Source organism: Chiloscyllium plagiosum, chromosome 4, assembly GCF_004010195.1.
Source record: "Chiloscyllium plagiosum isolate BGI_BamShark_2017 chromosome 4, ASM401019v2, whole genome shotgun sequence".
Taxonomy (NCBI): Eukaryota; Metazoa; Chordata; class Chondrichthyes; order Orectolobiformes; family Hemiscylliidae; genus Chiloscyllium; species Chiloscyllium plagiosum.
In genome coordinates this window covers 92,747,790-92,768,814 of record NC_057713.1, presented here as the reverse complement: position 1 = coordinate 92,768,814, position 21,025 = coordinate 92,747,790, and the positions used below count along the sequence as shown (strand labels likewise).

General features: G+C 38.7%; 1 protein-coding gene across 1 annotated transcript in view; it reads left to right on the top strand.

Annotated features, from left to right (window-relative positions):
- atp9b (ATPase phospholipid transporting 9B) overlaps positions 1-20,442 on the top strand; it is a 346,071-nt gene extending 325,629 nt beyond the window's left edge. The window contains exons 22-29 of the mRNA XM_043688616.1: positions 3,033-3,177; positions 4,932-4,996; positions 7,054-7,209; positions 9,774-9,838; positions 9,981-10,089; positions 13,892-13,949; positions 15,248-15,451; positions 18,377-20,442. Of these exons, the coding sequence (XP_043544551.1) occupies positions 3,033-3,177; positions 4,932-4,996; positions 7,054-7,209; positions 9,774-9,838; positions 9,981-10,089; positions 13,892-13,949; positions 15,248-15,451; positions 18,377-18,513 (939 nt within the window). The 3' untranslated portion in view covers positions 18,514-20,442. The remainder of the gene's footprint in view (positions 1-3,032; positions 3,178-4,931; positions 4,997-7,053; positions 7,210-9,773; positions 9,839-9,980; positions 10,090-13,891; positions 13,950-15,247; positions 15,452-18,376) is intronic.
- Positions 20,443-21,025: the final 583 nt, after the last annotated feature.

Genomic DNA, 21,025 nt, shown 5'->3' with positions numbered 1-21,025 from the left:
TATTCACATTGACAATAATGTCCTGTTCCTGATTGAATACTGACGAAAAGTATTCATTCAGTGTCTCCCCAATCTCTTCCGCCTCCACACGCAACTTCCCCCTACTATCCTTGACTGGACCTATTCCTACCCTAGTCATTCTTTTATTCCTAACATACCTATAGAAAGCCTTAGGGTTTTCCCTAATCCTATCTACTAAGGACCTTTCATGTCCCCTCCTTGCTGCTCTTAGCTCTCTCTCTTCAGGTCCTTCCTGGCTACCTTATAACTCTCAATCGCCCCAATTGAACCTTCACGCCACATCTTTACATTGGCCGCCCTCTTCCATTTAACAAGGGATTCCAATTCCTTATTAAACCGCGGCTCCCTCACACGACCCTTTCCTCCCTGCCTGGCAGGTACATAATTATCAAGGACACTCAATAGTTGCTCCTTGAACAAGCTGCACATATCAATTACGCCCTTGCCTTGAAGCCTACTTTTCCAAGCCACGCATCCTAATTCGTGCCTCACCGCATCATAATTTCCCTTACCCCAGCTATAATTCTTGCCCTGTAGTACACACTTATCCCTCTCCATCACTCGAGTAAAAGTCACCGAATTGTGGTCACTGTCCCCAAAGTGCTCACCTACCTCTAATTCTAACACCTGGCCTGGTTCATTACCCAGAACCAAATCCAGTATGGCCTCACCTCTTGTTGGCCTGTCTACATATTGTGTCAGGAAACCCTCCTGCACACATTGGACAAACACTGACCCATCTAACGAACTTGAGCTATAGCTTTCCCAATCAATATCAGGAAAGTTAAAGTTCCCCCATAACAACCACTAGAAGCCAATATTGTAACTGTATTGGCCAAGGATGCGGCAGACTCTGGAGCACAAATCCTCAGAATTTGCTGGAATGCTGTCAATGCCCATAGCCTTTGAAGTATCCAGTCCTTTCAATTGTTTCTTGATTCACCCAACATGATATCAAATTGGCTGCAGACTGGCAGCTGTGATTCTGGGACCACTGAAGGAGGCCAAGATGGATCATCCACTCAGCACTTCTGGCTGAAGACAATTGTGAATGCTTCAGCCTTATCTTTTGCATTGATGCTATGGACTCTTAAGGATGGGGATATTTGTGAAGCCACCTCTTTCAGTATCACCATTCATGACTGAAGTCTGTTTGTGGGATCACTTAGTTCTGTCTATCACTTGCTTCTTATGCAGTTTGCCAGGCAAGCAGTCCTGTTTGGTAGGTTCTCCTGATTGACACATTAGAATTTGGTATGCCTGGTACTGCTGATATGTCTTCCTGCACCCCATTGCAGCAGTGTTGATCCCTGGACTTGATTGTAATGATTGAGTGTGGGATATGCCAAGTTATGAAGTTTCAGATTGTGCTGGAGTACAATTCTGTGGCTGTTGATGGCCTACAGTATCTCATGGATGCCCAGTCTTGAGTTTCTGGATCTGTTCAAAGTCTGTACCATTTAGCAAGATGATAATGCCGCACAACACGATGAATGGTATTCTCAATGGAAAGGCAGGACTTTGTCTCCACAAGGACTGTGCGGTGGTACCTTTTACCAATACAGATGCACTGCAAGAGGCAGATTAGTAAGGATGAGGTAAAGTATGTTTCTTGTTGGTTCCCTCATCACCTGCTGCAGATCCTTACTCATGTTTAACTAAATGCCATGAGACTTCATGAGGTCCAGAGTCAATGTTGAGGATTCGCAGGGCAACTCTCTCCTGACTGTATACTCTGGACGTATCCAGTTATGATTATCTCTAAGGCATTGTCTGTAATATATTATTCCGTGAAGATGTTTGTGTCAGATTGTTGCTTAACTAGTCTGAGACAGTTTTCCCAATTTTGGCACTCGCCCCCAGATAAGGAGAACTTTGCAGGGTTGACAGGCTATTTTTGCCATGATTGTTTCCAATGCCTACGTCAGTACCAGGTAGTCCATTTCTTTGTTGAGACTTTGTAGCAGTTAATACTACTAAGTGGTTTGCCAGGCCATTTCAGACGATGGTTGAAAGTCAACCACATTGCTGTGGATCTGGAATCATGTAGGCTAGACCAGGTGAGGGTGACAAATCTCCTTCTGGTGCACCAATGGGTTTTCTGATAATCCTTGTCATCGGATTCTTAATTCCAAATATTTTATTGAGTTAAAATTCCACCATCTGCTGTGGCAGGATTTGAACTCTGGTCCCCAGAATATTAGCTAAATCTCTGGATTAATAATTTAGGCTTATGTGAAGTTTAAACACTAATTTAGACCAGTTGCTTTGAATGGTCTATTTATTTGTGGGGTAAAGATTCCATATTTATCACTTGTTTGAACTAATTACATGAAATTTACTGCTTTCAACTAATAATAGTTCACACATTGGACTTTTGTGTAGTTTACACTGGTCAATATCACAAACCAATTCACAGATTTTGAATTGCTAACTCTGAACACTCTCGGAGCCGACTCCATAGTATGTGGTATTCACAGGCTTGTGAATCAGCAAACACTTCTGTTATGTCTCAATTTAGATTTTAGAAATAGGAGCAAGAGGAGTCATTCAGCATGGAGCCCTCTCAGCCATTCAGAGTGATCATGCCTGATCTCTTGTTTCACTACCATACTTCTGTTCACTCCCAAATCACCTTAATGTCTTTAGCCTTTAGGAATCTATCCATTTCTTTCTTGCACATATCAGTGGCTTGGCCTTCACAGCCTTCTGTGGTAGAAAATTCCACAGATTCATCACCCTCTGAATAAAATAATTTCTTTTAATTTCAGTCTGAAATTGCCTACCCCATATCCTGAGTCCATGACCCCTTGCTCTGGAGACCACCACCATTTCACTACCCCATCACTAAGTTTGCATACGACACAAAAATAGGTGTGCTGGAAAACTTGAAACTCGATATTTCTAATTATCGGAAATATTGCTGATGCCTATTTATTATATATATTTAAACTATTATTTATAAGGTGCTTACTTTGCCCTTCAAGTGTTGCTTTGTTTGTATCTTTTAGGTTTGTCTGAAATATTACGAGCATGAATTTGTTGAACTTGCTTGCCAGTGTCCAGCTGTTGTCTGCTGTCGCTGTTCTCCCACACAGAAAGCTCAAATTGTGAAGCTGTTGCAACAACATACAGGCAAACGCACATGTGCAATGGGTAAGCAGAAATCTGTCTTCACTCTGTACCTTTAAACTGTGAAGCAGGAGTGCACATTCGTGAATTTATTCCTCAGAGAGAGCTGGAAACTATATTTAAAAAAAAAAGTCCATCAAAACTCTGCTCATTTTCTGGTTAAGAATTTGCTTATTAGATATGGAATTGTTCTATTTGACTCTTAATCATTGATCAGAAATGCCAAATAGTGCCATTAGGCTGTCAGCCTGTACCAATCTTGTCCTGTTCAAACAACTAAGATGTCAAAATCAATATTTTAACCTTTGGAGAACAGGGACCATGAACATAGAAAGTTTCTGTTAATCAACCACGAAGACTACCAGACTAATGCCATTTACACGTTCGCTGATGACACCACCATAGTCGGTCGAATCTCGGATGGCAACGAAACAGACTACAGACAGAAGGTGGAAGACCTAGAAAAATGGTGCACCGAGAACAACCTCGCTCTTGATGCCAGCAAAACCAAGGAACTCATTATTGACTTGGGGAAGGATATTACTCATGCCCCCCTACATGTTTTCAGCACAGATGTGGAAAGAGTGGGTAGTGTCAAGCTCTTGGGAGTGGTCATCCACAACAAGCTTTTTTGGACTGTTCATGTGGATGCACTGGTTATAAAGGCCCAACAACATCTCCTCTTCCTCGGGCAGCTGAGGAAATTTGCCATGACGGCAAATACCCTTGCCAACTTTTATGGGTGTGTCATTGAGAGTATTCTCGATATATCACTACCTGGTATGGCAACTGTACCATTCAAGATCGGAGACAGTTATAGAGTGTGGTGAACTCGGCCCAGACAATCACAAAGGCCAACCTCCCATCTATAGAATCCATCTACCAGGCCTGCTGTCAAGGAAAGGCCCCCAGCATTCTCAAAGATACATCCCACCCTGGCAATGTTTTTCTACAACCTCTACCATTTGGGGAGAAGGTACAGAAACCTGAACACACACACACCAACCGGTTTCAAAACAGTTTCCGTCCTAATGTTAGAATACTGAATGGACTCTCAAACTCTTAATATTTTCCTGTGTCTGTGTTTGTTTTTGCCGCTGTTTACCTATTATTTACTTATCTATGCTACTTAACTCTGTGATTTGCCTGTATTGCTCGCAAAACAAAGCTTTTCACTGTGCCTCGGTACATATGACAATAAATTTAATTCAATTCAATTATTTGAGAAAGGAAATATATTCCTTCTGTTTGTTTATTTTTTAAAACAAAATCAAATATAATCCTTTACAGTTTGTACTGTTTAGCAATTGAGTAACCATCTGTAATTTCTGCAAGAAAATGCTGTTAATGGGTTGTTGTGGTAAGAAGGTAACAAACCAGGTTTACGATGAGCTTATCGTTACACTCAAAAAAAAATTGAAATTCTGTTATTTGTTTGGTAATGTAATGTGTGTTTAACACCACTGGATGGCACTTGGATGCTGTGGTACAGGGTAAGTGATCAAGACTGTTTCAGCAATTTAGTTGTCCAATGAAGTAGCATGTCAAGTTTCCTGCTAATCTTTTTTTCAGTACTGATGTTATCAGTTTGTATGTATACATGTGTATATGTACATTTGTGTCTCTACATATACCTTTATTAAAGATTACCTCCCATTGGCAAATGGCTTTTCTTTTACTTTTGAAACAGTTTTGCTCATTTCAGGACAGTTGGATTTTAAAGTAATGAAATTTGTTAAACAACTAAGTGAACGATTGAATTTATTGATATTTTACAGGTGATGGAGGTAATGACGTCAGCATGATTCAAGCAGCAGACTGTGGGATTGGTATTGTTGGAAAAGTAATGATCATTTGTTTATATACTTGTGACGTAAAATGTTAATTAAATCATAGGTCACAGTTGTGATTTTTTTAAAAGTATACATAGCCAGTATCTGGCATATTCTTTGTGGCTGAATCTGCCCATTGTGATGTATGTGATTTGCATAGGCATGTTGTAGAAATAACTGTCTCAAGCCAAAAATTTGAATACCAATCTCGTAATGTATCAGTTATTACAATATGATTTATACTTAGAATAATTAAGCAGATTTGTATTTAAATAAACCATTCAGCCCAAGCAGTCTGTGCTGGTGTTTGATACATCCAAGCTTCCTCCTACTTTGTTTTCTTCAGCATCTATGCTACTTAACCATGTGATCTGCCTGTATTGGTTGCAAGACAAAGCTTTTCACTGTGCTTCGGTTACACGTGACAATAAATTCAATTCGATTCAATATCCTGTCTAAATGTACTTTCTCATTCATACACTTAACTAGCTTCCCTTTAAATGCATCTGTACAATTTGCTGCAACTTTAGTAACAAATTCCACACTTCAACCAATTTGAACTAAGTTTATCCTGAATTTTCCATTGAATATATTAGTGACTGCCTCATTTGCAGTCCGTAGTTGTGTCGTCTGTAAGAGTTAAATCTGCAGTGTGATTGACCTATCTGATCGTTCTAAACCCTCAGTTTTGCCATCAACATTGTCAGTTGTTTTTGGAACAGTCTGCAGGGCCTCTGTCCATTAATATTTCCTTCCAAATAACCAGCTGAGGCCTACATGGATTGTTGGGATTGCAATTTGCCTATGTTTTAAAGCTTTCACTTCAGGCAGGCCGGCATCCGAGCTGTCCAACAGTAGGGACCTTTTGGAATGGCATCAACCAGTTTAGGAATGGATTTTTTTTAACCAGAATCTTCAGCCTGCTTCTGCAAGGTGGAACCAGTGAAGATTGCTGATTGATGTGGTCGCCCAGTCATTCCCACAACTCTAGTGATATCTGCACTGAGGCTTTTCCCACCATGTTAAGATAAAGACAGAAACCAAATAGAACTGGGCCCACCCCAGGTATGACCAATTTACCTAGTCTGTGGCAGCAGAGTGATCTTCCACATTTAACAATAACATAATTACTTTGAGTGAAATAACAGAAAGGTGATTATAAGATCATTTTCTCAATATATTTTCTCAATTTACCTGAGAAAAGTAACATAGAACATTACAGTGCAGTACAGGCCCTTCGGCCCTCGTTATTGTGCCAGCCTGTGAAACCAATCTGAAGCCCTCTCACCTACACTATTCTATTTTCATCCATATGCCTATCCAATGATCATTTAAATGCCCTTAAAGTTGGCGAGTCTACTAATGTTGCAGGCAGTGCATTCCGCGCTCCTACTACTCTGAGTAAAGAAACTACCTCTAACATCTGTCCTATATCCATCACCCCTCAATTTAAAGCTAGGTCCCCTCGTGCATGCCATCACCATCCTAGGAAAAGACTCTCACTAACCAACCTATCTGACCCTTATATTATCTTTTATATGTCTCAATTAAATCACCTCTTAACCTTCTCTCTAACGAAAACAGCTTCAGGTCCCTCAGCCTTTCCTCATAAGACCTTTCCTCCGTACCAGGCAACATCCTAGTAAATCTCCTCTGCACCCTTTCCAAAGCTTCCACATCCTTCCTATAATGCGGTGACCAGAACTGTATGCAATACTGAAGTGTGGCCGCACCAGAGGTTTTTTACAGCTGCGGCATGACCTCATGGTTACGAAATTCAATCCCTCCACTAATAAAAGCTAACACACCATATGCCGCTTTAACAACCCTATCAACCTCACGAGTGTGTTTTAGTTCCTACCTTGAAGACAACTTGAAAAAGTGTAAATGTGTAACTTTTAACAGTCAAAAATCTCATTTAGACTGAAGTTTCATGATGAAAAAGCTGATTTTTTTTCACTGAGTTGCATGATTTCATTATTGCACGTTTCCTTACTTTGGTGATAGCGCAGCATTTTAGTCAACATGGTTTTGCATCTTTATAACTACCTTTATTTTTTTAATCTAGGAAGGCAAACAGGCTTCTTTGGCAGCGGATTTTTCCATCACTCAGTTCAAACACATTGGCCGGCTGCTGATGGTACATGGTCGCAACAGTTATAAGCGATCTGCTGCACTTGGCCAGTTTGTCATCCACAGGGGCCTTATCATTTCCACTATGCAGGTAATCACAAGTTTGTTTTCAGCAAAGGGCTGACACCCACATCGGGCAATACATTGAGGATTGAAATAATTAAAATGGAACAAGCAATGAAGAAGGCAGGGAGTAGATGGTGTGAAACTCAGGTTTTGAAAGACTGCAGAGATTTGTAGGAGGTAGGATGTTCTAACTTGAGCACCTCTGGATAACAGAGAGTCCATAATGGTGATCATGCATTGAGTCTCGAATTCAGTGTCACAAATGTAGGTCTGACGGCGAGGATAAACGACATATTTGTCGCAGCAAGTAGCAACAAAAGTGGCAAGTTCAAGAGAAACAAAGCATTTCTGGTTGAAGGCTAATGGTGAGAACAAGATCATTTATCAAATGGTAAATCTTCACTTGTGTCTTGCCCAAGAATGTGAAAGCGGTGTCAAACAAGTCTTTCCAAATGCGAGAACTATGTTCAGGTCTAGGGCAGACTCCATAAGCTAATGGAGAGTTCTTGATGATTTTTTTTCTTTAAAAATGCTTTATATGAAAGAAGAAACTGAACTTGGGAACAGTTTCAACAATGAATTGCATGTGGGAGTTCAATTTGAGATGTGAAGGAATATTAAGACTTGTGCTGCACTTTCGATCTTTAAATGGTTGCAGCAAAGAATTAGAATAATGCTTATTTCTCTGAAAGATACCTAATTTAGATCTTCAATCTTTCTTTAAGGTTGGTTAGGTTAGTTGTCTGGATGACTAGAATGTGTAACAGAATAACGGCAACATTGTGGATTCAGTGTCCTTTACTGGCTGAGATGGATCCTGGGGATTACCTCTTTGATTTTCTCTGTAATTTAATCATAGCTGCAACATGATTAGAAACCTCAACAGTGAGGATGCTACAGAGAGTGTGAGAGTATCTTTCCAAATAAATAGATGAATGTAGGAAACAACCAATGCTGGAGGTCACAGCGGGTCAGACAACATCCATGATGAGAGCACAAGCTAATGTTTCGAGTCTAGGTGACTCTTCAGCTGAAATCATGTGTGCAGGGGACAGCATTTATGCTTTTGTTTGGGGAGGGTGGTGTGGGGCTAGTAGGTGTAGGGTGCTAGTGGAGAAAAGATGACGTTAGTTCAGATTAAGTGATCGGAATGTGAGATGGTGGGTCTCCTACTAGACTTGAAAGGACAGTAACTGGGATTGGAAGAGAGGAAGGCTTGATAAACTAAAAGAAAGGGAAGAAATGGTTCACAATTTAAAGATGTTGAACTCTATTAAATCCAGAAGGCTGTAAAGTGTCTAGTCTGAAATTGCAATGTTGTTTGTCCAGTTTGCGCTGTGATTCACTGAAACGTTGCAACATGCCGAGGACAGACATGTGGGCATGTGAGAAGGATGCTATGTTAAAATGACTGGCCATGGGAAGGTCAGGGTCATGCTTGTACACAGATTGGAGGTGTTCTTCAAAGTGGTCACCCAGTCTGCGTTTGGTTACTCCAATGTAGAGTAGGCTACATTGGGTGCAATGAATACAATACACAAGATTGGCAGAGGTACAGGTCAAATGCTGTTTCACCTGGACAAGCTGCTTAAGCCCTTGGATGGTGAGTAGGGAGAAGGTGAAGGGGCAGGTGTTACACTCTCTCTAGTTACATGGGAAGGTGCCATGGGGAGGCGGGGGTAAAAATATCTCATTGTCAGTACTGAGCCTTACAAAGCCATATTTTGTTGCTTTTACTTCAGTTTCAGTTTGTTAGAGCATTTCTGAAGCAAAAAAAGCAAAATTACAATTATTTTTTATCTCTAGCCTGTTCTAATCAATTTGTCTCCTGCTACAAAGCTAGAAGCAGATGTTCTATGTAAAGCACCTGCTCAGTATCAAACTGCCTGGCAATCTGCTATGTGCAGTGTCACCAGAATACAATGATACAAGGCCCAACCCCAGAATTGTTCTCTGAACCATTTGCGCAGAGTGGCACCATGATTCTGGAAGAGTGTCTTGCTCATCTCCTTTCAAGCAAGAAGAAATAAAAATGCAAATATACAAGCATTTTTTGTAACTGTCTTGTGGCAAAATGTGACAAATAGCAGCCAGAAGTTGCAATTCCCTCACTCCTGTGAGTAGTTAGCTGCTCTCTGCTCAGTAATTCTCTGCACAAACATTGCTGAGATGTAGAGAAGCTAAACTGGCAATCCAGCTACATTGCTGAGAGTGGCTTTGAATAAGATGAGATAGTTCGTCTGTTGCAGAGACTATTTATCTTTAAACCAAATCTATACTATTTCTAGTAATATAACCCCTCTAATGATTTAGAAATTTATTTGTAGTTTGAATCTCACATCCTACAATTCTAAGGGCATGATTTGAAATTGTATGTGGAAATTTTTTTTTCATTTCCTTAGACTTTTAAAATGCTTGCTAGACATATCAAATAACAACATGATATCAAATATTTCAATGTTTAATAAATTGAATATTTCAAAACTTTTTATACACAAGCTGACGTTTTCAGCAGTAATTTTTTTAAAGTGTATTTGAAGTATTTTATTGATATTTTCTAAGTAATTTTGCTTATGTTTTCTTCCCTAGGCTGTATTTTCTTCAGTATTCTATTTTGCATCTGTTCCCTTATATCAGGGTTTCCTCATGGTAGGGTAAGTGGGATTATTTAATTTCAAAAAAGATTATTTGCTAGTATTGCAGATGTATAAAGCTTCAACTTTTCCTCTTTGTATATTATTAAACCCAATTACCTTGTGAAATCAATGATTCTTTTTCTATTTTCTGTTCTATTAGGTATGCTACCATATACACTATGTTTCCTGTTTTTTCTCTGGTGTTAGACCAGGATGTAAAGCCAGAAACAGCAATACTATATCCAGAACTTTACAAGGACCTCACAAAGGTTTGTGAAACATTGGAAGATTAGTGCACATTAAACAAACATGCAAAGCACTGTGCAGGCCTCTGTAAGCAGAGCACAGAGTGATTTTCAAGGAATCATGCTGATTTTTTGAAAATATAACCAAGATGAAAATTACTTGAAATATTTGTTCAAATCACTATTTAACAGGAAAAGTATATCGACTAATTTACTGAGTTTGTTCATTGACATAATGACAAATGACTATACTTGCATTGTAGGCCATTCATTGTAAAATATAACTTGCAAATAAAATTATTTTGTGAAAATAAACATCATCCCAGAGACATAACCTCATTTCTAGAGATTTTGCATGGAATGTTTTGTCAAGTTATCTTAAATGAGATGTTTGAAAAAAAAAGTATTCAACAAACTTGGCTGTTGCTTTCCCTTGAAAGCATCCCCCCTCCCCCAACCCCAAATCAGCTTCCTCTACCACCAGTATCCAAAATGGTCTATCTATTTGAGAAGGAGATGACCACAAAGGACTCCTGCACTACTTGTCCACATTTACTAGTCTTCCTGGTGGTCACCAAAGCTTTTTGCCTGTGTAGCCCTCAAAGTGTAAGAATGGGGCAATTGTTTTTGGTAAACATGGGAACCTTTTCATCATTATCGGTTTATCTGTAGGACCATGCACTGGCTTATGAAATGCATAATTCAAGGCGAAATTATTCAAAAAAAGTTATTAATCCTCTTTAAGAAACATCCCTTCTTGGTGGTGGTATAGACATTTGTGATCGCACTCCATGTAATTGTCATTTGACATTTTATTTTTAAAGTCACATTGCCTTCGTGTACAGGATGTAGCTTTTGATATGAATCTTCAAGCACATGGATGATAAAATAATAGTGAAAATGGGTAAACCCAAACTTGGGCTGATTTTCTCGATTCTGAATCATGAATCACGTGCTCCATTTCCAGCCTCATTATCTATGTCAAAGTTCGCTCCCATTAGCAAACCCATGGAGTATAACCTTCTGCGTATGTAGGGAAATATTGTGTAGTCCATCAAAGTAGTTCGCACTTAACTTAGGTTATCAACATTCCTTCCTCCCAACTTTAAGGTTTAATTCATATGATTTTGTTCTGGAATGTCTAACCTTCACTATCTCAAATATACAAAAGTAGTGGGAATATATTATACTGGCTCTTAACAATGTTGAACCTAAATCAACATCCAAATCTAAAGAATCCCCTACACACACTATACTTTTGAAGTATGTTCAGGTCTAGGGCAGACTCCATAAGCTAATGGAGAGTTCTTGATGGTTTTTATTTTAAAAATGCTTTATATGAAAGAAGAAACTGAACTTTTTAACGTGCTGTAACACTTATTTCCTCCTTTGTCTTCATCAAACTCTGAATATCCCTTGACATCCCTGGACTTGCTGCCCTTGCCCTTCATTCTTCAAGGAACATGCTGGTCCTGAATTCTCACTATTCTACTTTTAGAAGACTCACACTTTTTAAATGTTGACTTAACTGCAAGTAACTGCTGCCTGTCTTTGTTTGCCAGATCCTATCTTAAAGATATTGAAATTGGCCTTCCCCAAAAGTTGGAAACTTAACTTCTGCACTATCCTTATCCCTTTCCATAATGACTTTGAAATTTATAATTATGATTGCTATCCCCAAAAGTTTCACTCACTGAAACGTAAACCACTTTACTGGCTTCATTCCCTAAGGTGAGGTCTAGTACTGCACCATCTCCAGTAGAACTATCTATGTAGGTGACACAAAGCTCTCCTGCATGCATGTTAAAATTTCCACCTCATCTATTCCTTTCACTCAGGCTGTCCCAGTTAATGTTAGGAAAGTTCAAGTCCCCTACAAATATAACCCTGTTTCTCTCACATCTTTCTGTAATATGCCTATGTATCTGCTTCTCTATTTCCACCTGTCTATTTGGATGCATGTAGTATAATCCTAGCAAGATAATCATTCCTTTTTTAATTTCTAAGCTCTATCCAGATGGTCTCATTTGAAAATCCTTCTAGGATGACCTTTCTCATCACTACAGTGTTGGTTTTCTTAATCGATATTGCATATCTTCACCTCATGGCAAAGTTGGGGGTTTCAGCATTGACTGATGAAAAGTGTAGCTCCCTCTTAACTGTTTCATCGAAAACACTGCTGTCTGTATGCTAACTCGCATCAAATCTCAATCACACATCACCCCCTGCGCTTACTGACCCACATTGATTCCCAGCCAGCAATACCTCCATTTTGAAATTCTCAATCTTGTTTTCAAATGGCTTTGTGAATCACCACTCCTATCCCTGTGACCTCTCCCAATATAAAACCTTGCAAGATATGCAATTCTGGTCTCTTGAGCATCCCCAATTAAAGTTACCCCACTATTCACATATAGGAATTAGGAGCAGGAGTAGGCCACTCGGCTGCTCAAGCTTGATCTGCCGTTCAATAAGATCATGACTGATCTGATTGCTCTATAATTGACTAGACCCAATTACTTTACACCATTGCTTACAAGAATCTATCTACCTCTGCTTTAAAAGTATTTGAGGATGCTACTTTGTGTCTTTGGGGGAAGAGATGTTCAAAGAACATGACTCCCTGTTTTTAAGCAAAGTCATATAGTTCTATATTTTCACATGAGAGGAAATATTCTGTTCACATCCACCTTTCAAGATCTTTCAGAATCTTGTGTTTCAATCAAGTTGTCTCTTACTCTTCTCAACTCTAGTGCATACACATCTAACCAGTCAAACTTTGCTCAAAATACAATCTACCCTTCCCAGATATCAGCAGTTCAGGCAGCATCCAAGGAGCGCCTTTATTCCTGATGAAGGGCTTTTGCCCGAAACGTCAATTTCGAAGCTCCTTGGATGCTGCCTGAACTGCTGTGCTCTTCCAGCACCACTAATCCAGAATCTGGTTTCCAGCATCTGCAGTCATTGTTTTAACCTTCCCAGATATCAGTCTACTAAGCTTTCTCTGAACTGTTTCCAATCCAGTTCCACCTTTCCTTAAACAATGATGCCAATACTGTACACATTACTCTGAATGTGGTCTCAACAATGTCCTGTATAAACAAAACACAACCTCCCTACTTTTGTATTCAATTCCCAACATACTAAATTCTAATTTTTTATTAACTTGTCTAATTACTTGCTGTATTAGTAGACAAACATGTACTGTTCATGAACTCGGACACCCAGATTCTTCTGCATCTTGGAGCTCTTTAACTTCTCATCATGTAGATAATATGCTTCCTTTTTATCCTTCCCATCAAAGCTGACAGTTTGCTACATCTTTGCCCCCTCATGTAACCTATCTAAATGAGCCAGGAGGCTTGGAAATCTTGCTCCTGAACATGTTACTTTAGAAAATATCTAGCCCTTTGTGGTTTCTTATGTGCTCTTTACAACTTAGTTTCATACCTATCTTTGTGTCATCAGCAAATTTAGCAACCATACTGTTGGTCCATCCAAGTCAGTTATACAAATTCCAAAATTTTGAAGCCCCAGTATTGATCTCCTCTTTTGAGGAGCTTGATGTGTTTTACTACATTAAAAGCATTTTATAAATCTAAGGTCTTGATATTCATCCTCTTTAATCCGAGACATAGTGAATGGATTGAACCTGATATATTTCTTAGATGCAAAAACACTATACCAGACAAGATATCTAGTCTCTGAGCTAATTGGCATTGAACACTTACTTTAAAACAGCTATGTTAATGTGGGTGTAGTCATAGTACTTATCCAAAAATAAGCACAAAAGATATTTAAATAATTTTTGTTATTTTTTAATCAGGGACGTTCGTTATCCTTCAAGACGTTTCTTATTTGGGTTCTAATCAGCATTTACCAAGGTAAGTCACAAGTTTTACTTTCTGTGATGAAGACTTCTCATTATTGATAATGGTCTGAATTAATTTATTAACCCATATCTGAACATCATTTTGTTGATGTATACTTAAACGAATTCAGATTTCACTTCCAGTTTATTGACTTGGCTGTAACATGCAATGATTGTTACCATCACCTGTGATTAGGGCTTTTTCTTGCTGGCTGTTTAATTATGAAGCAAACTTTGTCTGCTAAAATAAACATTGTCAAAAAAAAATGCTAAATGTGCAGAAGATTTCTAGTATGCACAAGCCCTACCTTTGATGCCAAAGACTTCCCATTCAGTTAATATTGTACATAACCCTGAATTTGTATTGTTTTCCATGTATCCCACTCGAGTTAAAAGGGCTATACTCCTTCCCCAGTAAAAAAGAAAGTGCATCGGTAAAAATGCACATTTAAAATAGGGCTGGTGTGCCGATCACTCGGGTAGCTGATTATTCAAAGTTAGTGTCAGCATCGATTCTTTGTTCTGAGAAACACATTTTGTTTTGTATCATTAAATGACTGACATTAACATGACTGGCAAATTGGAGAGAGAGTAAAACTAGCTCAGCCCATCTGCTTAGCAAATATCTCCACTGTATAGTGGTTATAAAATCCAATAGTTAGACAGCTAGGGATGATGTGGAATCAAATATATAAAGGCACTCCATAAGGAAAAATGATAAAATCTGCACACAATGTGGTAAACTGGAAAAAACCTTCACTTGAAGCCATGTCTGTGAGTTGACATCACTTGAAAGTGGATAACTACAAATTCCCATGTTCAGGCAACAAAAAAAAACAGATGTTGTATCTCAAAACCAGTTGTCACCTCAGTAATCCAATTACTGTATAAGTATATTTCAAAAATAATTCCCTGGGGAAATAGGATTTGAACGTATGATATTCTATCCGTTATTAAAGATCTGTTATGCAGATTCTTAGAAAATGATTCTAAGTGTGCTTACTTTGAAAGCATAATATTACATTTCTTTTTAACATGCAGTTAATGGTTAATTCATAACTGCAGCATATTCATTCAACAGAAAATAATTCAGTATTTGTTTGACTGATTCTCTTTTTTAGCTCTTAACTAACCTTGTTGTCATTGCACCCACCACCTCCAAACAACTTTTGAATCAGTTTCTTAAAACCTTGGTGAACTGATTTTCACACACAATCATCTCAACACCAGACAAATTACAGCAGGTAACAATCAGGTCTTGTTTGATCTGGAAAGGAGAAATTGTGATTTATGTTTTTTCATCTATTTCAGGTGGCATTTTAATATATGGGGCATTGGTGCTGTTTGAGTCTGAGTTTGTGCATGTCGTCGCAATTTCTTTCACGGCTCTGATCTTGACTGAATTGCTGATGGTTGCACTTACAATCCGGACCTGGCACTGGCTCATGGTTTTGGGGGAGTTCCTCAGTCTTGGCTGCTATGTGGCCTCCCTTGCATTTCTTAATGAGTACTTTGGTAAGTTGTTTCAAAGGTTTATTGTCTCATTCTTAAAACCAAAGAACAGCAAAGATTCGATAGTCGATAGTCTTTATTTTAGTATATTTATTTTGGTACTCAGTAGAAAATGTTGCTTGTTGGAATAATTTATTCCAACAGTGATTACATTCCAGTTTAATTGGAGTGTGCTGAAAAAGGACTATTATTAAAAACAGAAATCACCTTTCACATCTACAGGTATCATCTAAAGCATTAATGCTGTTTACAGTTTCTTTGCAAATACTGGAAGTGTGATTCTCTTGTGAGCTGGCCTCGTGGTTTTAACTTTTACTAGATCTATGTTTTATTTTCATCGAATCATAGAATCCGTACAGTGTGGAAACAGGCTATTTGGCCCACTGAATCCATGCCAACCCTCCAAAGAGTATCCCAACTAGACCTACGCTAGCCTCGTAACAATGCATTTCCCATGGCTAACCCACCTAGCCTGCACATCTCTGGACACTATGGGCAATTCAACATGACCAATCCAACTAACTTTCACATCTTTTGCCTGTGGGAGGAAACCTGGTATGTTCAAGAAATGTGGTTAGGTTATCTCTGAATTGATGTGCTTCTGAGCACTAGCTTTCTGACTACCTACTGTCCATGTTGTCAGATGTTGATGATTATTCTATTCACTAAAGAATTGACTGTCTCTTTCTGGGAGGATATTTTAGTCGTCTTAAGTTTGAAAGCAAACAAAACTGAAGGAGTGATAATATGTTCTTCTGTGACGGTGAGGTGACCGTTGCCAACTCTCCCTGATTGGGTGGCATGGTGGCTCAGAGGTTAGCATTGCTGCCTCACAGTGCCAGGAACCCAGGTTCGATTCCATCCTCACGTGACTGTCTGTGTGGAGTTTACACATTCTCCCAGTGTCAGCATGGGTTTCCTCCCACAATTCAAAGATTTGCAAATTAGGTGGATTGGCCATGCTAAATCACCCATAGTGTAGGTTAGGTGCATTAGTCAGGGGTAAATGTAGAGTAATGGGGTGGAGAATGGGTCTGGGTGGGTTACTGTTCAGAGGGTCGGTGTGGACTTGTTGGGCCAAATGCCTGTTTCCACACTCTAGGAGTTCTATGGTGATTGCCTCGGAATTTCTTAGGATTTAGGGTTAATCTTATACACACTCATGAGCATTCCAGGAGAAGGATTTGCAAGCTTGAATGATGTACCTGGAAGGGTTTGTTCTTTGTAGGCAGCTTTACTAACCTTGTAAAAGGGGTTCAGTTGTTTTTGGGAACTGCACAACCATCACCATATTTTTGTTATCTCTTAGTCATATGATCAAGTTCACCTCGCCTTGTAATTTGTTAAAGTATGAGTGACAGAGAACTCCCAAATTTCACTATTTAAAGAAAAAATATAAATTTATTCTTTAACTCTAAAAGTGGACATTTAGCAACTACTATTGACAACTCTTAAGCCTCCTTTCTCCAGACGGCTTGTTATCAGCCTCCAACTCTATAAAAATCTACTGTTCCAATAACAGTAGATTTAAAATTAAAATTACATAAGTTTGTGCGAAGATTTGTAGCTCGGGTGCTCGTTGCTGTGGTTCTGTTCGCCGAGGTGGAAGTTTTTGTTGCAAACGTTTCGTCCCCTGGCTAAGCGACATCATCAGTGCTTGGGAGCCTCCTGCGAAGCGCTTCTTTGATGTTTCCTCCGGTGTTTATAGTGGTCTGTCCCTGCCGCTTCCGGTTGTCAGTTTCAGCTGTCCGCTGTAGTGGTTGGTATATTGGGTCCAGATCGGTGTGTTTGTTGATGGAGTTTGTGGATGAATGCCATGCCTCTAGGAATTCCCTGGCTGTTCTCTGTCTGGCTTGCCCTATGATAGTAGTGTTGTCCCAGTCGAATTCATGTTGCTTGTCTGCGTGTGTGGCTACTAAGGACTGCACAAAACACTATATAGGACAAACAGGAAGACAGCTAACAATCCGCATACATGAACATCAACTAGCCACGAAACGACACGACCAGCTATCCTTAGTAGCCACACACGCAGACAACAAGCAACATGAATTCGACTGGGACAACACTACTATCATAGGGCAAGCCAAACAGAGAACAGCCAGGGAATTCCTAGAGGAATGGCATTCATCCACAAACTCCATCAACAAACACATCGACCTGGACCCAATATACCAACCACTACAGCGGACAGCTGAAACTGACAACCGAAACTATAAACACCGGAGGAAACATCAAAGAAGCGCTTCGCAGGAGGCTCCCAAGCACTGATGATGTCGCCTAGCCAGGGGACGAAACGTTTGCAACAAAAACTTCCAGCTCGGCGAACAGAACCACAGTAAAATTACATAAAATTAGTTTTCAAAACCAGACAGCAGCAGTCATCTCCGGTGTTCTCCTTCTCTGAGCTGTAGATCTCCATGGTCTTCAGTCATTTGCTGTAAAGGTGTTTCACATGACAAAGGTACCTTTGATAGAGAGTGTTTTGCTCACAGTTGCTCTGGCGATGGCAATTGGTTGCTCTCTCTCTCGCTGACCAACTCTGAACATGCCAGCTTCTTTATACCTCAAACATTGGATCGTCTCATTGGTTTGATGTTGGTAAAATAGTAGAAATTCAGATTCAATGGGATTTTAATATCTTGGGGCATAATTTAAACTGACTAAATTCGAACTGTTGTGAAAACATAGCAACCAAAACTCAGGTACTTGTTTCAGAGCCAAATGTTGCATTTTTTTTTCAGTTTTGCAGTACCCTCTGAGACTGCTAGTCAGTCAGATGACAGGTGCCTGCAAACTGTCAGTGCAAAACTGCTTTCACTCTCTCTTAAAGGTACAGTACATGCCTTCAACTTCATAACAACTATCTAAAGATACTTTATAGCACCATGTTTGATAACTTATGGAATTTAACTTTTTGACTTTCAGATGTCGCCTTTATCACCACTGTGACCTTCCTGTGGAAAGTGTCAGCGATTACCCTTGTCAGTTGTCTTCCACTTTATATCCTCAAATACTTGAAGCGCAAGTTATCTCCTCCCAGTTACTCGAAACTTACCTCGTAGTGCAATTGCTTGGTTCAGTAAATGACACTTTTGCCATCGCTGTGGAGGGGTCTAATCAGTCCTTTTAAAAGCGACTTCGCAGGAAAACTGTTGTCCTTTTGAAAACAGTCGGTTGACCGAACAGCCAAAAAAAATGCAATGAAATGTTGCACACATTGTGTGTGGAACATTGAAAAAGAAAATAACAATACTTCTGAATAATAGGCACTGCACAGGACCTCTGAAACGACATTTCACAGTACTGATGGAGTCAGGGAGAAAATGGAAATAACTTGTCTTTGTAATTTTTTTTACTTTTTCTCTTTTTTTCTTGCTAATCTGTATTAAAATTCAAACGTACTTTTGTTTAAAAAATTTGCTGTACTTTTTATTGTTCCTGCATTCCAATTCTGGAACGTGTTACAGAATTGTCCATGAAGTACTGGTTGGCGCAATTCTCCAAACTGTAGTATATAAAAACTCACTTATTGATGCCACTGTGCATAAACAATGATTTAGCACTATATATATTTATTAGAATTTCAGCTATCTTTATAAGTGCTCTCCACTTTAGCATTTGCTATTATGAATATGTCTATTTCCTTGTCTCTAATTTATAGCTGTGTTTGTGAAGCAAATCTGCACTAAAATGTATATGCACAGCAGGCTCTCAACACTTGCCTTTGTCATTAGCATAATTGATACCTACCTCCCCAATATTTTTTGTTCCTCCCCAGTATTATCACGTTGTTGTTATTTTTGGAGATTAACTTTAGGAATTCTGCAACCCTAATTTTATGTGAGGCATTCCACTTGACAAAAAGTTTTGAAAATGATTTTTCTGCAGTTAATCTAAAGATATGTCACTGTACAAAGTGGAATTTCCATTTCTTCTTTTTGTCTGGAGACTTCAAGTGTGCCACCCCCCCACCACAAAGAGGAATAAACACAATCCAAAAAGCAACTGTAAGGAAACTAATATTTTTCAAATCATAATTGCAATGGTCCTGGGGTAATGTGCTTCTAGATTGATTTGTTTAGAGTTTATCTAATAAAGCGGAGTTCAAAAGAAGATGTGGTATTTTTTACAAAGAGGATCAACATGTATTCTGCTAGCAGTTTCCTGGATCCAGCACTGAATTAAAATTTACTACACTTGCTTAAATTCCATTTTGAAAATATGAGAATCAAATGTATTAAGTTGTTCAGTAAAGTAACAAAGTACTTCATATAGAGATCTTTGACTTGTGAAAATTATTTTTTGTATTCATAACCTATTAAAGCATTTTTTGCATTCATAGTTTTAATTAACTAGTGTTCTTATTTATCAGTGTATGAATCCACTGATATATCTAAAGGGAGTTGTACAGGCCTGATCATTAACAGGTTACAATGTTGTTCCAGTTTTAATTAAATATTTGATTTCTAGATTCCACTGGATAATGCTAAATTATAAACATTTACAAAACTTCCTATGGCTATCCATTAGAGATTGCCCTAAGATTGGAAGTTGTGTACCATTTTTGTAAATAGCATTCAATAATGGAAGCCTGGCGTCAGATTCTGATTGTTATTCTTTGCTGCAGCTGTCATAGTTGTAATGAAATGAGTAACGGTGAAATGTGTTATAATGGTCACCTTGATTAAGCAACCATATAAATTAAGCATCCATCTATTGCAGCATCACACCTATTAATAGACATACTAGCAATATAAGTAAATGGACCCTGCATCAGGATCTAGCTACCACCCTTAAGATCAGCCATGGTAATTGTTTTCAAATTAACATACTGTTGCGGTTAAGCCATTAAGTGTCACTATATAACCATCTGGATTCAAAAGTTTTAAGGAACCACTTGAGTTTAATGGTGAAGGTGACCACTTTATTCAGATTTTACTGTATTGTTAAATTAAGCTCCCTCTGCACAATAAAGTGAATTTACATTTTCACAGTGACTTGTCTGTCTCCTTTTTCTGATTTTTAGCAAATTGGTGACCTCACACATCACTCTGTTTCTGTGTTACCTTGTATAAATCTTGGATCCATATCAAGCCGACACCTAGCAACCATATATATTTGTATTTCATGATCAGTTTTTGAATTACACGTGGTATTTCATGCCTGTATTTAGAAAACTGGGTTTCTGATCGTTTTAAAATGAATACTTAATTTCCTATTGTTCTGACTCGTCTCTTCTTTTTATTCATTTAATTGAAATTCAAAATAGGCAAAAGTTTTTTTCATAGCAATATTAAAACATTGCATCTAAAGGACATAATGTGTCTAAAGTTGATTTTTCAGAAGTTATTGCTTTTAACTTAGAGATTGAATGCTGACTTACTTATATCATCTTTCTAATATACTAGGGTCTGCATGTGAAAATTGATCAGTTCAATTATATTAAAAGTAAGAGCTCTGGAAGAAAATAAAGCAATTCTTGCTTTAGTAAATTATGGGTAGGTCAGGCAGCATCTAAGGAGCAGGAGAATCGACGTTTTGGACAAAAGCCCTTCATTAGGAATGAGACTTGTG